The following is a 16,387-nucleotide window of genomic DNA, read 5'->3' as shown; positions in this document are numbered from 1 at the left end:
ATGTTTGAACGACTGCAACAGTGAAGTGAAAGGCATCTGAGTCTTCCACTCTTATTCGCGGCTCGATGTTCTGACTAATGGGTTAATGTTGCAGTAAGTAAAATCCAGTCTCATGTTGCAGAAAAGCCGCACACGCTTTTATGCTGCACTTTATTCACCTTCAGAGTCTGTCAACATGCTCTTATCTTAGCACCGTGTTTGCACTAGTAGCTGTCAACAAATCATAAAAAGACGGTAAATCAAGTTCCCAGGTTTCAGGAATTGGTGACTACCACGTTGTTGTTGATCTGCAGTTAAGGTTGAAGGCTGAAGAAATAAAAATGAACGTTTACTGTATTCATATTTATTTTATACATTGTATAGATCCCAAATTTGTTTCTAAATTCAAACAGAACAGAGAGTATTGTACTTGGCAATAACAAAATCATAAAAGCATTACCTTGGCCTCCAGCACTACTTTGAGGAATTTTTGAGGAATTTCTAGCCAATACGCATCCTTCAACACACACATTAAGCAAATATCTATGAATGCTTTCCTTTGTGTGCACAATCCTGCTAAAGTTAGAAACAAACTGTCTCTGTCTTCATGCATTTGCTGGACTACTGTATTTCATTGTTATCAGGCTGTTCTAAAAGCTGCCTGAAAAGCCTCCGTGTGATCTAACACACCAATAATAAAACTAACACCAGCTAGAAAGATCATATATTTTTCCTATATTGGCTTCTCTTTGCTGGCTCCCTGTTGAATCCAGAATTGAATTTAAATTCTTCTTTTCACATACAAAGTCAGATCAGGCCCCGTCAGATCATAAAAGCCTTGTGGTGTCCTGTTATTTTATTAGAGCACTTCACTCTCAGACTGCAGGCTTACTTGTTTTTCTTAGAGTTTCTAAAAAGCAGAATAAGAGTGGTGCAGAACCTTCAGCTATCTGGCCCCTCTCCTGTGCAACTACCTCTCAGTCTGGAGTGATCACCTCTTATTTATGCTGCTACAGCCTCTTTCCCCCAAACCAGTCTCAGCAGATGGCTGCCCCTCCCTGAGCCTGCCAGTAGGAATATTCTTGTTAAATAGGAGCTCTTCGTTCTGCTTGCTCTCTAACATTATGGGGTCCTTACCTTGCAATGTAAAACACCTTGAGGTAACTGTTGTTGTAAACCGGCAAAATCATCTCCAACTTCTTTCATGACATTAATCTTCCTAAATATATATTTCTCTCACTCAGGCAGGACAAATAACAATGTCAATAAACCAACTTGTAAAATACAGTATGCAGAAAGCTGGGAGGTTCAGTGTACTGGGACATATAGTTTATGTGCAGCCTTGACCGTCAAGGAACAGGCAGAATGAAGTAATCCTCTTTGTGATTTATAACCTTCAACATTATGTCATGTGATGTATGATTTCAGAAGGCTGTAATACTAGAGTCTCAATCGTAATAAAGTTTTGCCAGTCATTGTAAATCTTAAATATTTAACCAAAGTAAATGTTGGACTTTGCAGTTTAAATCCTAAGAAATTCTTTTATGGAAAAGAATGAAGTAAGAACCTGGAAGAAAATCTCGCCATTATCTTTCTTGGGTTTGTGTATAAATATAACAGTTCAGTGACTGTAATTAACAGTTATGTGCACTGACTTCACCCCGCAAGAGGTGGAGCAAGAGCTCATCACACAATCAGCTATGTGAAGGCTCTAAGTAAGTGTGTGTGTGTGTGTGTGTGTGTGTGTGTGTGTGTGTGTGTGTGTGTGTGTGTGTGTGAGGCCACGGAAATGAGCAGTACACTTCAAGGAAACTTAGATAAAGAAAACTTTCTTGCACTTGAATGAAAATGTTATGCTTGCATTTAGCAATAAATTCAACAAAAACAGGGCGGTATTTCTTAGGATGAAGCTCTTTCTGTGAATGGCAAAGAAATAGGGAAGAAGAAGGTGGGTAATAATATGCACCCGTACAGTAACTGAAGCACCCCGGCCATTAGCAGAGTTGACAGGCTGACCCTTGGAAAGCAGCATGACCTTCTGAGTCTGCCTCTAGCAGAAATAACACGGCCCAGTCTCATGGGGAGTTGTGAAATAGTCACAAAATGTGATTCATTTGTTCGTGTGCATGGAGATGCATTGTCCTTTGTTATTCCTGACAGATAGGACTACTTTAAGGCTCATGTATTTTAACTGGAAGTATGTATCATGCCAGCGCCTTTTGAATTTCCTATGAAGGGATTTCTTCTTACTGTAACCGTTTAGTTTTGGCCACCAATTTAGTTTCAAATCTTGTTTTGAAGCACTTTTTTTAGCCACAAGTGGATGAGGGCATACAAATACAGAAAACTGCTAATTAGTGCTCAGTAACATCCAAGACGTCCCAGAATTTAACTAAACAAAACTGGAGCATAGACTTCCTGGATAGGCTTCTATTAAAATGAAACACACAAGAACCTTTTATCCATCAGGCAGCGGTCACATTTTGTTTATCCGTCCATCTGTCCGAACCTCTTCTATTTTATACATTTCAGGGTCACAGAGGGGCCGTGGAGCCTTGTTTCACCCCGTATTAATAGGGTGAAATGCAGGGTACACCATGGACAGGTCATCAGCCTGTCATAGGGCTAACACAGAGAGACAGACAATTAGTCACGCTCACATTCACACCTATAGCCAATTGGGAACTGCCAATTAACCTAACCCCAGTGAATCTGAGTCCAGTGCACCATTATGCTGCGATAAATACACATAAAAACATCACTCCCTCAAGGTGGTGTCGGAGAGGCGGATGCTGTCCAAGATAAAGACAATGTTGGATAACACCTCCCACCCACTCCATGACATGTTGGTCAGTCACAGGAGCTCGTTCAGTGAGAGACTGAGATTACCGAAAAGCACCACTGAACGACACAGGAAATCATTCCTGCCTGTGGCCATCTCCCTGTACAACGCATCCACTTAACACACTGTTTGCTGCTACAACTACACATGTTTCTTTTCCAAATATTTATTTATAAGTGACTTATGTATGTATGTATGTATATATATGTATATATTGTACTATTCTTAGTTAGCGTATTGTCTGTCTTGTCTTAATGTTGGTTTAAAATGGAGCACTGTAACAAAAAATAATTTCCCCCAGGGATCAATAAAGTATTCTGATTCTGATTCTGATTCTGATATGGAAGAACACATGCTGCACATCATTTCTCTCTATGCATGACATGATGTGCAGATAACGTGACTCACTGCACACTTGGCATGGCTTCTGCACATGTATGCAGCTGTAACATGATTAAAGGCAGAATATAACACCTGCTTGCACAAAAAGAAAAGGTCAGCAATGAATGTAATTTGTTATCCATGTTGACTTAACAACTGGTAGTCAAACATGATGGATCATGCTATAACAAATCAGGGGAATACTTCTCGTGACTGATAAGACCCAATCAAGGAGCAAAAGAGGGTCTCTGTCATCTTTCCAAACAGTCTGTTTTTATTGCTTTCAAACTGAAAATTGTGGGGCAGCAAACTTTTCAACAGTTACTGGATGCTAAAATGCAGAACTGTGAATTTTAGCAAACAAAGTCTTATCAGTGTGGATTTAGTCTGCATGGTTCAAAGAGAGTGTCAGGCCATGCTAAGGATAAACAAAATAGCCTGAATTACTGCAGCAGCTCAAGTGTAACTGGATGATATAATGATAGCATGAACAACTGGGACAAGCTTTCAACTATTCAGTTCTTTGTAGATTGAATGAGCATTGTTGTCCTTACATATTGTTCTATTAGCCACAAGGATGGCCATTAGCCTTCATTTTGACCTTTACATTCTCTATTGTAATAAATAATAAATAGAAATCAGTCAACAGCTTGTTTTTTTAAGATTTGGCTATGACATCAGCATGTCAACCTGCACATTTCATAATGTGCTCTCATGACTCACCAACTTGCAAATAAAAAGAAAAAAATGAATTCCCAATTTCACATGGCCTTGATTACTGAAGCTTGTGTCATTAAGGAGATCCCTCTGGATTATAAACAATGACAGCGAGAACAAACACAGATATCGTCAGAGCTGTAACACAACTATCAGTAAAAGGTCAAGAACAGACACCTGATTTCTTTCTACACATGTCCAACAAGAAATAGTGTTGCTTAAACTGCAGGAACTTTCAGTTTTAAAGTGCAGATGATTCCTCTATTCCTCTGCGTAATTCTGGTAGCATTTGAATTATTTGCACAATGGCTGAAAGATTCGTAATTAACTGATAAGACTCACTGGGAGAGTTACAGCTCATGAGGAACTCATAGACAAAATGATGCTGTATCCTTATTTGCAAACTAAATAAACAAAAGAACGAATGAATGATCTGAGTCAATGTTTGAGTTTTATTATACATCTCTGCCAAGTAGAGGTTAGGTGGGTGGCCAATGACGTACCAAAGCTAACCAATTAAACATGCATGCTGCGTTCCAGTTAGCTCAGAAGTGAGATGACAGATTTGGGTGTCATACCACTCTGGAGTTAAAATAAAACAGACGTTGTTTTGGTTCTTACCAGAACAACTTTCATTCATCCATCACTTGCAACACAAAGAAATTCTTGTTCTGATTTCTGTTTTGGGGGGTTTCTTTCCTTAAAAAACAAACAAACAAAAAGCTTATCCTAGCCCTATGGTTTCTAGGATTAGCTCCAGTCCCTCTTTGACCCTGAACTAGATAAGCGTAAGAGAATGGATGGAATGAAAAAAAAAACAAAAAAACATGCATGCTCATGGAAATAGCCTGGTCAGTGCTTAGTGCCGGGCTTATTGTGCAGATCATAAATACACAACAGTCACAGCACAGATTACAATGTGTACAGTGGTGCTAATGTTTACGTGCATTGTTGCCATCTTGGATTGCAGTATGTGATGAAGTTGGGCTGGGTCAGACTTCTCCAACTGGAAATCTGGGTGTCCCGGTTGAAAATTCCCACTTCAAATAAAATGTAGTGTTATTCTCTACATAACCCTGAGAGGCCAAACGGACTGCAACTTAAGAAAAAACACCAGAAATAAGAAAAATGCTGCAAAAGCACACAAAACACAACGGAAATAGGAAAAACGACAACGGAAATAGGAAAAAACTGATTTCCAAATGCACAGGGGAAATGTTTCTGGGGAGACAATAACCCGACGGACCAGTTGCAGGAACCAAATATGCTAAGAATTGCGCTGGGTGATACTTAAAAGAAGTGGAGGATTTGTGAGGAAAGAAAAGATGAGAGGTAAGTCGTTAGACTAACCATTAGCCTAAAAATCCATCATCACTATTATATGAATCATGATAAAACACACCTATCATGTTTTGGGTTCCGGCAACTAGTCCGTCGGGTTATTGTCTTCCCAGAAACACTTCCCTTGTGCTTTCGGAAATCTGTTTTTTCCTATCTCTGTTTTCTTTTTCCTATTTCTGTACTTGTTTTCCCTCTTTGTGTTTTGTTTTTTCCTATTTCCGTTGTTGTTTTTCCTATTTCCATTCTGTTTTGTGTGCTTTTGCAGCATTTTTCTTATTGCTGGTGTTTTCTTAAGTTGCAGTCCATTTGGCCTCTCAGGGCCACCGCACACACAGTACAATTACAATGCATTCAAACTAAATCCTGAACACTGGTCCTTCAGAGGAGCACTATAGTGTCTGGCCTTTACACTACAGCTGAAAAGGAAATTAGCCTTTGCTGCTCTAGTGATAGATAGATCTGTAAAACTGCCTTCCCTCATTATACAATTATATTCAATTCAGTTTTATTTTTATAGCCCCAATTCACAACAACAATCACCTCAAGGCAATATACTGTAAACTCCAGTCTGCCTGCCTGGCTGCCATGCAAGTGTTTTTCGGGGGATGCTGGCTGTCACTACGTGAAACTAAGGAGGTATAGCATGCTGCAACAAAAATCACCTTGCAATTGTGAAAGTGAAAGTGCAAAAAGTGCTATCTTTTACTTTGTAGGTAAAGGTTCTCCATTTTGGTTTTTTTTTGGTTGTGAAGCATTGTTTCATGTTTAAAGACTGGTTAACCACTTGCTAACCAGCTGGTTTGTTAGCAAGTCTCTGCAAACAAGCTGCAAGCTACATGCAGCTGCAGCAGTCTGCTAGCAAGTAAAGCAATCATAAGGTGGTTTCTGGAGCAGCACCCTTTTTCTCCACTCACTGCAGTTTTTAAATGCTAAATGTGACACAACACACTTTTAGAGGGCTCTTCGGAGCTGGGGACTTCAGAGAAAGTTGTGATGTGGGTTTATGCAAAAATTAATTCATTAATTAAATTAACCCATTCACTGCCAGCCATTGGCAGTGAATGAGTTAAACCCATTGACTCATTCACTGCCATTGACGGCTATAGACGTCAATGGCAGTGAATGAGTTAATTGACTGCGCCCAATTCAAAAGAGGATCTGGAGGGAAAGAAAGCAGCTTGGTGGTGCTCCTACAACGATCAAAAATAACCACATATTTATTTTTTTTTAAAGCATACAAAGTAGAAGCTGAGCAAACAACAGCAAATGGCCTAAATTTCTATACCTCTCTTCTTGCCCTATGACAGCTGGGATAGGCTCCAGTGCCTCCACAAACCTGATAATGATAAGTGGAAGAGAATGGCTGGACTGATGGATGAAAACGAGGGCATGTTTCACAGACAATCATTCAAAGTCAGAGGAGGGAGATGGGAATCATCGCATCTGACTGAAAGGTGTTAACATTGTTTTGTTTTTTTACATACTTCTTAATAGTGCAGATAGTTTGCAAATGTTTGACTGTCACCAGTGGCTCCAGTAGTATTGACCTATTTTCAGCCCATAAAATTGCCAATATATCCTTGAAAAACATCAGTAAACACTTCAGACTGAGTGCTGTCAGACCACATGTTTGCAATTTAGAATCATGTGATGAAAAACATTTTCCCCTGTTAATCGTAACTTCCTTTAATGACCGAGAGGTATGAAATGATATTGTGCATGTGCAGGTCAGCTCTTGATCTATTTGTCCAAACTCCTCGCACGTCTGGGAAGTGAAGCTAAAGAGTGTTTATTAGTAAAAACCTGCCAAGCACCCCACATTAAGAGACGTTTGACATTTGACGAGATCATGTTGTTTCCAGCTGCGAGCTCCTGCTGATGCTTTTCCTTGTGATGATTTGATTTCCTCAAAATGGAAAGACTTTTTTTTTAACAGAAGATAACTCATAATACAGTTTGATGTGATGCTGAAACAGGATTTCATATTCTTAATGATTTTTTGACTGTTTCTGACCATGTCGCGTGGAATCTGGATTCAAAACTTCAAATCTTCTCAATAATATAAAATATCAATGAAAACGTGTAATAACATTCTTAGAAATGCTTGTTATTAACATTTTCAAAGTGAGCCTCCAACTAATGAAAAGACTCAAAGACATAAACAAATGCAGAAATCTATTTGGTGATATAAGTGATACGGCAGATATTTGTGTATTGACGTATCACCCACCATTAGGTATTCAGAGCCTTATTTAAAGTAACACTTCAGATTTGCTTTTTAAAAGTGTGCATGTAGGTTTATTGCTGGAAAACACTGGCATACTATCCTATTAATACATTATACAGTATGCGTAACAGTAGACCTGTCTCAATTTCTTAGACAAAACTAGAGCACAGGAATAGGAGTAAGGACTGTTGTGGTGACAGCCAAGACTTGCTAATCTCCGTCTAATCTATTTTCCATTAGGCATCCCTATTGAGAAGAGGGTCAAGAAGCAAACTATGAAAGCATTCAGGGCAGATCTACATAATTCTGCATATTTTACAATCATATTAAGTTGTAGCATCTTCTTCTATGAGACTCTCCAGGTCCTTTTTTTCCTCTTTTTGTTTTATTTTACCCCCAATTCTTACTCCTCCCTCTTTGACTACTTGTGCATCAACACTTTGTTTTTCCAATCTATTCCTCATCTTTCCTTTAATTTGAGAGAATGGGTATGTTTAGAGAATTAGTCTCAGATTAGCTTTCCTCTTGATGGGCTTTAAAATTAGAACAGGGCTGTGGGAGTCGGCATATTGCAGTTCACGGGGTATTCGGTTCTGCTGCCAGTATTGTGGATCAAGCTGAATTTGAAACAACACCAAATTACTGATGACAAAAACCAAAAGGCAAATGGCAGCTGTAAGCAATGAAACAGAAGGCTGTTATGAAGAAATTCATACTAACCTGTATTGGCATGTATAAGCTCAGACTTACAGTTTATTCTTTTTTTTTTTTGGCAAGGGTGTGCAGGTAAAGCTTAGTGAGTTGCTTTTGTCCATACACTTAAATCTTGTCATTGCAAAATGACAAGATTTATACATGTCATGTTTAAAATTTACGTTTTAATATCAACGGAAATTTAAGTGGGACAGGAAGGCCGTCTGAGAGGAAGTGGTCATGCACTGACATGTGCAAGAGGTTAGTAAAACTACACTGTGGCTGAAAGTCACAGGCAGTGACTTTAGAAAACATTCGCAGTTACCTCATTTTTTATCTCTCTTACTCTGTGGTAGATGTGGAGAATAATGTGTGTTCTCTACATTTTATATCAAATTTAATGATGTTATCAAAGCAAATGGAGACATTTGTTTCTGTGTGTCCAACATTCTCCGGAGACTGCAACCCTTCAAAATATTCACCAGAGGAAGAGGATATGTTTGTTAGATCATGGATATAATTCAGTCAGGGAAAGGCTTACGTCACAGTCCGGGTTCAGGACGAGGACATCTACTGCATCACCACATAAGTACATGTCAGTGTTTGAAGAAGTTAAAGCCAGCGTAAACATGAGCTCTGCATATGGTTGCCATTACAGCAGCTGGGTGAGAGGTGACTGTGAGGTTTCTGCTTTCCTAAACGTCGAGGTGTGTTGGAGAAGAAAACAGGAGAACATCAACAAAACTGTGGCTCAGCCAAACGTTTCCCTGCATTATGGATGTGCGTGTGGAACTATGACAGAGTCACTGTTTGTTTTGATGTCAAAGGTTGTTGGCTTTTCCATAGTGGCACATGACAGGTTGAGGCTGGAGAGGAGGGGGTGAGGACGGTGTGAGACCAGCAGAGCAGTCTCCTCTGTATGTGCAGATGTGACAGTTGTTTGAGCTCGCAAATTACAGCTAGCCAGGCACAAAGACTTCTATATAGAGAAGGATCCCTTAGAAAGAAAGTAGAAGCACAACACTGACTTTATTTTTTTCTCTCATACCGTGCACACAATCATCTGGGTGCTGCTGCACTGTGGTGAGCGCAGACAGAGACCTGTGTTTGTGGTGGAAGAGCAACAACAGCAAGTCAGTTAGTCTTGCTAGATTGGCAACACTGCGGTGAGCTAAAGCATGATGATCACCACTGTGACTGAGCGGGATGTAAAGCATAGAAGATAAGATCTTATACATTTCCACAATTTAAAGAAATAAATCCAGATCTCAAAACTGGAAATCTGGTGATGACATCTGTCAAATTTCTGAGAATGAAACTGTACATGAGTCACCCTTTCTAAGAGACGGAAACTGCAATGTGTATAAAAGATGAGAGACGCAAAACTCGAACTTACATTAACCTTTAATTGAAACTTGGCTTCTATTACTTTCAGGCTTCTAGATAAAAACCATGGATTCAGTGATTTAAACCTTTTTTCCCTTTCAGTATTTTTAAAGAAGCTTCCAACAAAAGTTTGCCTTCTTCAAAAAGTCACAAAGTCTGTTTTCTGTTTTGCATATTTTGCACATTTAATTGTTTCAGATGATAAAACTAATTTTAACACTGGACAAAGATAGATGAGCAAGCACACAATGCAGTTTTTAAAGGATGATGTCCTTTATTACAGGAACAGAAGCTATCCAAACTACCTGCCCCCCTGAAAAAGTAATTTATTACTGTCAGAGCTGTTAAATCAATAAAATCACTGAAAAAGAACCTGTTTGACAAAGTTTAGTAGGTTAAAAGATCTCAAAAATCAACACATCATGTCAGTAATAATTGACAACTATCAGTCTAGAGAGGGTTAAAACAGTTTCTAAGGCCTCAGTGAACCACAGGGAGAGCTATTATCTACAAATGGAGAAAACAGAGAACAGCGGTGAACCTTCCCAGGAGTGGCCTGCCTAACAAAATTAATCCATGCATGCATCATCCAGAACAACATATAAAGAACTGCAGGCCACGCTTGTCTACGTTAAGGTCAGAGTTCATGATTCAACAGTAAGACGGATTGGGGGAAAATGGCATCCATGGGAGAGTTCAAGGAGAAAACCCCTGCTGACCAAAAGAACGCAAAGGCTCATCTCACATTTACCAAAGAACTGCTTGATGATCCCCAAGATCAGGTCTGTGGACTGACAAGACAAAATCGGAACTTTTTGGAAGGTTTGAGCCCCATTACATCTGCAGTGATGCTAGAGCAGCATTTCATAAAAGAAAACATCAAACCAACAGTCAAACATGGTGGTGTAGTGTGATGGTCTGGGACAGCTTTGCTGCTTCGGGACCTGGAAGACTTGCTGTATTTGATGAAATCATGAATTCTGATTGTGGCGGAGGCGTGGCCCCGGGCGCAGCTGCAGGGGAGGAGTGGAGCGGAAGGCTCATCAGGGCGGCGCTGCGAGGCCGGTAAGAACAGCTGATGTTGTTTATGGACTGATGATGGTCTCCCTCCGCTGTGTTTATAGTGAGACGAGGAGGAGCGGCCAGGGGAGAGATCAGCTGGGCTCGTGAGCTGTCAGACTGTGTGACTGAGTCAGCTGTCAAAACAACAACACTTGAATAAATGTGGAAGTTGGCTGTACCTACCTGTGTGTGCGTGTGTCTGTGCCTGGTGTATTCCACAAGTGGTGCCGAAACCCAGGAAAGTGCCGGTGGGGAAATGTCCGACCCACAGGCCGCGCCACCCGCCCAGCCTCTGCAATTCTTGGCGCAGATGCTGGCGGAGATGGCGACGATGAGCCGGGATCAGGCGGCCGACCAGCGTGCCCACCTGGCCGCGCTGCGGGAGCAGACGGACCGGCAGACGCAAGTTCTGGAGCGGCTGGTCGGGGCCGCTGCCACGCCGAAGCCCTCGCCACTGTCGGTGGCGGTGCCCCGGATGGGGGACAGGGACGACCCACAGGTTTTTTTGGAGACCTTCCGTGCCACGGCGGAGGCTTGCCAATGGCCGCGGGAGGAGTGGGCTCCGCGGCTGCTCCCCCTGCTGTCCGGGGAGGCACAAACAGCGGCCCTGAGTCTGCCTCCGGCGTCGAGGAGCAGCTTCGCGGACGTGAGCCGGGCGGTGGTGGACAGGCTAGGGCTCACCGCCGAAGACCACCGCCGGCGGTTCCGGGCCTGTCGGCTGGCTACAACGGACCGACCATTCGCCTGGGCCCGGCAGCTGCGCGACGCGGCGGTATGCTGGCTGCAACCGGGAACATCGGAGGGGGAGACGAAGCAGGTGGACAAGGTGGTGCTGGAGCAGTTCACGGAGGGATTGCCAGCGGAGACGGCGAGATGGGTCCGGTGCCACCGGCCCGCAAGCTTGGAGGTAGCGGTGACGCTGGCGGAGGACCACCTTGCCGCTGGAGCAGGGGAACCCGGGGACGCCGGACGGAGGCCGAACAAACAGGCCCCGGTGCCGGCCCCGAGGCGCCGTGTGCCGGCACCAGGGCAGGCAGAGCGGCTGCCGGCGCTGAGCCCCACTAACCCTTTCGCGGCGTTGGTGCCGTCCAGGGCAGCCGAGCCAAGTGGAGCCGCCCCCGAGCCACGGAGAGCAGCACAGACGCTGGGGCCGGAGTGTTGGAAGTGCGGGCAGCCGGGGCACCTGAGGAGGGATTGTCTGCTTATGGAAGTGGGGCAGGTGTTTCGTGTTGCTGGCGCCCCAGCACCCTCCCCCGGTCCAGGAGGGACATACAGTATTCCGGTAAGGACTCGAGGGGGTATACGCCAGGCGTTGGTGGACACGGGCTGCACGCAGACCCTTGTACACCAAAGCTTGGTTCGCCCCGGGGCATTGCTGGAGGCAGAATGGGTGGAGGTGAGGTGTGTGCATGGTGACGTTCACAGGTATCCCATAGTGCCGCTGTTATTAAAGTATAAGGGCAAAACGCATAGAGTAACGGCGGCGGTTAGCCCGCGCCTGTCGCACCCCCTGATTCTGGGTACCAATTGGCCGGGGTTTCATCAGCTACTGGGACAGTACGCGGGGGTGCGATCACGACCGGAAGCGGGGTGTAGCGTGTGCGCGGCGTTCAGCGGTGACGCGGGGTCGTCCGACACTGACTCCGGGGGGGAGGAGCCGGCGGGTCCCTCACGGGACGTCCCGCCGGCCCCGGAAGTGTCCCCCATGGGTGATTTCCCACTGGAGCAGTCTCGTGACGGCACCCTACGCTCAGCCTTTGACCAAGTGATGGCTATTGATGGTCACGTGGTGCGCCCTGAGGCCGCGCAGACCTACCCGCGTTTCGTCTTATTAAACGACCGATTATATCGAGTGAGTCGTGACACTCAGACAGAGGAAACACACACCCAGTTGTTGGTGCCGCAGGGCCGCCGGGAAACGCTTTTCCAGGCGGCCCACTATAACCCCATGGCAGGGCATATGGGCTATGAGAAAACTCTGGAGCGAATAACGGCCCGATTTTATTGGCCGGGCATCCGAGCGGATGTGCGCCGCTGGTGCGCGTCCTGCCCGGACTGCCAACTTGTTAACCAGCCGGCCATACCGAAGGCGCCGCTGCGCCCTCTCCCCCTCATTGAGGTCCCGTTTGAGCGCATCGGCATGGACCTCATCGGGCCGTTTCACCGGAGTGCACGCGGCTACCGCTTTGTGTTAGTCCTGGTGGATTACGCAACGCGGTACCCGGAAGCAGTTCCGCTGCGCACCATCTCTGCAAAGAGTGTGGCGCAGGCACTGTTTCAGGTCATCTCCCGAGTCGGAATCCCGAAAGAGATACTGACTGACCAGGGCACGTCGTTTATGTCTCGTACACTGCGGGAACTGTACGAATTACTGGGCATTAAATCTATTCGGACCAGCGTCTACCACCCTCAGACTGACGGGCTGGTGGAGCGGCTGAATAAGACTTTAAAGTCCATGATTCGGAAGTTCATTAACGAGGATGAACGCAATTGGGATCACTGGCTAGACCCTCTGTTATTCGCAGTGCGGGAGGTGCCCCAGGCCTCCACGGGATTTTCTCCCTTTGAACTGCTGTTCGGCAGGAGGCCACGTGGGGTGCTCGACCTGATTAAAGAAAGCTGGGAGGACGGTCCAAGCCCCGCCAAAAATGAGATTCAGTACGTGTTGGACCTGAGAGCAAAACTCCACACTTTGGGGAGGTTGTCACGGGAGAATTTGCTCCAGGCTCAGCAGCGTCAGCAACGCCTGTATGACAGAGGGGCTAGGCTCAGGCAATTTTCACCGGGAGATAAAGTGCTTGTGTTACTCCCTACTTCCAGCTCGAAGTTGCTCGCCAAGTGGCAAGGACCCTTTGTGGTCACACGGCGAGTCGGGGACGTGGACTATGAGGTCGCTCGGTCGGACAGGGGAGGAGCCACGCAGATTTATCACCTCAATCTCCTCAAACTGTGGCGAGAGGTTGAAACCGCTTCTCTGGTGAGCTTGGTGAAGGAGAGAGATGAGTTGGGGCCTGAGGTGCCAAATTCTATCATTCCCGCCTCCCTCCCTTGTGATGACCATCTCACACAGGCCCAGAGAGCGGATGTTGTCGCGTTGCAACAGCGTTTTGCGGACGTGTTCTCCCCCCTGCCCGGCCGGACGTCCCTCATCGAGCACCATTTCGTGACGCAGCCTGGCGTGACGGTGCGTTCACGGCCCTACAGGCTCCCGGAGCACAAGCGAAAAATCGTGCAGAGGGAATTGGCGGAAATGCTGAGGATGGGAGTAATAGAAGAGTCGCACAGCGCCTGGTGTAGCCCCATCGTTCTGGTGGCGAAGAAGGATGGGTCTATACGGTTCTGTGTCGACTATCGCAGGGTGAACGAAGTGTCACGCTTTGATGCCTACCCCATGCCTCGGGTCGACGAGCTCCTGGACCGGTTAGGCACGGCCCGCTTTTTCACGACACTGGACTTAACCAAGGGCTATTGGCAGATTCCCTTGTCTGCCGAGGCCAGGGAGAAAACGGCCTTCTCCACTCCGTACGGTTTGTACCAGTTCGTGACACTTCCGTTTGGCCTGTTCGGGGCCCCGGCCACTTTCCAGCGTCTCATGGACCGGGTACTGCGTCCGCACGCAGCGTATGCTGCCGCCTACCTGGATGACGTGATCATCCACAGCGACACCTGGGCGGAGCATGTGCTGCGGGTGGCCGCGGTCCTGGAGTCCCTGAGGGGGGCGGGGCTCACGGCCAATCCGAAGAAGTGCGCGGTTGGACGGAGGGAGGTGCAGTATCTGGGGTACCACCTGGGGGGCGGGCAGGTGCGTCCACAGGTGGAGAAGACGGCGGCTATCGCATCCTGCCCGCGCCCCAGGACGAAAAAGGAGGTGAGACGGTTCTTGGGGTTGGCGGGTTACTATCGTCGCTTTGTGCCGGGGTTTGCGCAGCTAACCAGCCCCCTGACCGATCTCACTCGAAAGGGTGCCCCGGATCTGGTCCAGTGGACGGGGCCGTGCCAGGCGGCGTTTGTGCAGGTGAAAAAGGCTCTCTGTGGGGAGCCGCTGCTTCACACTCCTAACTTTTCCCTCCCTTTTGTTCTGCAGACTGACGCCTCGGACAGAGGGCTGGGAGCCGTTTTGTCCCAGCAGGTAAGGGGGGCCGACCGCCCTGTCCTATACATCAGCCGGAAGCTAGCAGAGCGCGAGCGCCGGTACAGCACCGTGGAGAAGGAGTGCCTGGCCATCTGGTGGGCGGTCGGCTCCCTGCGCTATTACCTCCTGGGACGCTCATTCACCCTCTGTTCGGACCACGCCCCGCTGCAGTGGCTCCACCGCATGAAGGATGCCAACGCCCGGATCACCCGGTGGTAACTGGCGTTGCAGCCCTTTAAGTTCAAGGTGATCCATAGGCCGGGGGCGCAGATGGCAGTGGCCGATTTCCTCTCTCGCTCGCGGGGGGGGGGGGAGTTGGCTCGGCCGGACAGCTCCCCGGCCTCGAACGGGCGGTGGGGGTGTGTGGCGGAGGCGTGGCCCCGGGCGCAGCTGCAGGGGAGGAGTGGAGCGGAAGGCTCATCAGGGCGGCGCTGCGAGGCCGGTAAGAACAGCTGATGTTGTTTATGGACTGATGATGGTCTCCCTCCGCTGTGTTTATAGTGAGACGAGGAGGAGCGGCCAGGGGAGAGATCAGCTGGGCTCGTGAGCTGTCAGACTGTGTGACTGAGTCAGCTGTCAAAACAACAACACTTGAATAAATGTGGAAGTTGGCTGTACCTACCTGTGTGTGCGTGTGTCTGTGCCTGGTGTATTCCACACTGATCTCTACCAGAAAATCCTGAAACACAATGTCCAGCCATCAGTTTGAATGAAGGTTTTGGAGTGACCTATTCAAAGTTTGGACTTAAATCCAATTGAAATGCTTTTCCATGACCTTAAACAGACCGTTCATCTTGGAAAACCCCCAATGTGGTTGAATTAAAACAATTCTGCAAAGAAGAGTCGGCCAAAATTATTCCACAGGGATGTGAAAGACTCTTCAAGGGTGACACAACTGCTGTCAGGTAGGGTTGGATGGCTATTTTACCAATAATACATAAAATCATTTTAGAAATGATTAATCAGGTTTTCTTTGTCTAATATTACAAATTTGTTTGATCACCTGAAACAGAGTGACAAATTTGCAAAAAAGGAAAAAAAAGGAAAAGAAATGGGATCAGAAATGTGGAAATACTTTCACAGCACTGTATATGGACTTTGTTTGTCGGCCTTAGTTTCATATTCAAATTGGAACAATTCTCATATTAAAACTACCCTTAAAAAAAGTTAAAGACTAGAATTTGGTTTGATCGTGCTTTGTTTTTTTAGGTAAAAATCCATTCTTGATTCATTAAGCTGTTGCAGCAAGATATTCTAACTTTTGCATTTAGTTCTTTATGCTGATTGTGTCTCCTCTTACACAGTGTACGTAAATGTCAGCAGAATCTCAGCCAGGAGACTTCATCCAGGGTGCAAAATGCAGCCTCTGGGCTACATCTTCATATTGGCCCAGTTCTTTTCTTATTCAGTCAGCACTCCTGGGAAAACACTCATTCTTACAGACATCTACACTGCAGACTTCTCCCACAATTCCACCCAGTGCTTCCTGCAGAAGTTCTCTGATGACTCTGCAATAGTCGGCCTCATCACTGATGGGGACGACAAGGAGTACAGAGGACTGACTCAAGACTTTGTGGACTGGTGCCAGCTGAACTACCTCCAGATCAACGCCAGTAAAACCAAGGAG

At 46.1% G+C, this 16,387-nt stretch overlaps 1 protein-coding gene across 1 annotated transcript; it reads left to right on the top strand.

Annotated features, from left to right (window-relative positions):
* Positions 1-10,884: 10,884 nt before the first annotated feature.
* Positions 10,885-14,979, top strand: LOC309687627 (uncharacterized protein; the record flags this gene model as incomplete). Its single annotated transcript, XM_082502726.1, has 2 exons — positions 10,885-14,604; positions 14,653-14,979. The coding sequence occupies 2 exons, from the start codon at positions 10,885-10,887 to the stop codon at positions 14,977-14,979; spliced, it is 4,047 nt and encodes a 1,348-aa protein (XP_082358852.1).
* Between the last annotated feature and the right edge of the window lie 1,408 nt (positions 14,980-16,387).

This window comes from Aulonocara stuartgranti (assembly GCF_965226115.1).
Source record: "Aulonocara stuartgranti genome assembly, chromosome: 14".
Taxonomy (NCBI): domain Eukaryota; kingdom Metazoa; phylum Chordata; class Actinopteri; order Cichliformes; family Cichlidae; genus Aulonocara; species Aulonocara stuartgranti.
Note: the sequence above shows the minus strand (reverse complement) of the source record. Positions and strands in the feature narration are given on the sequence as shown.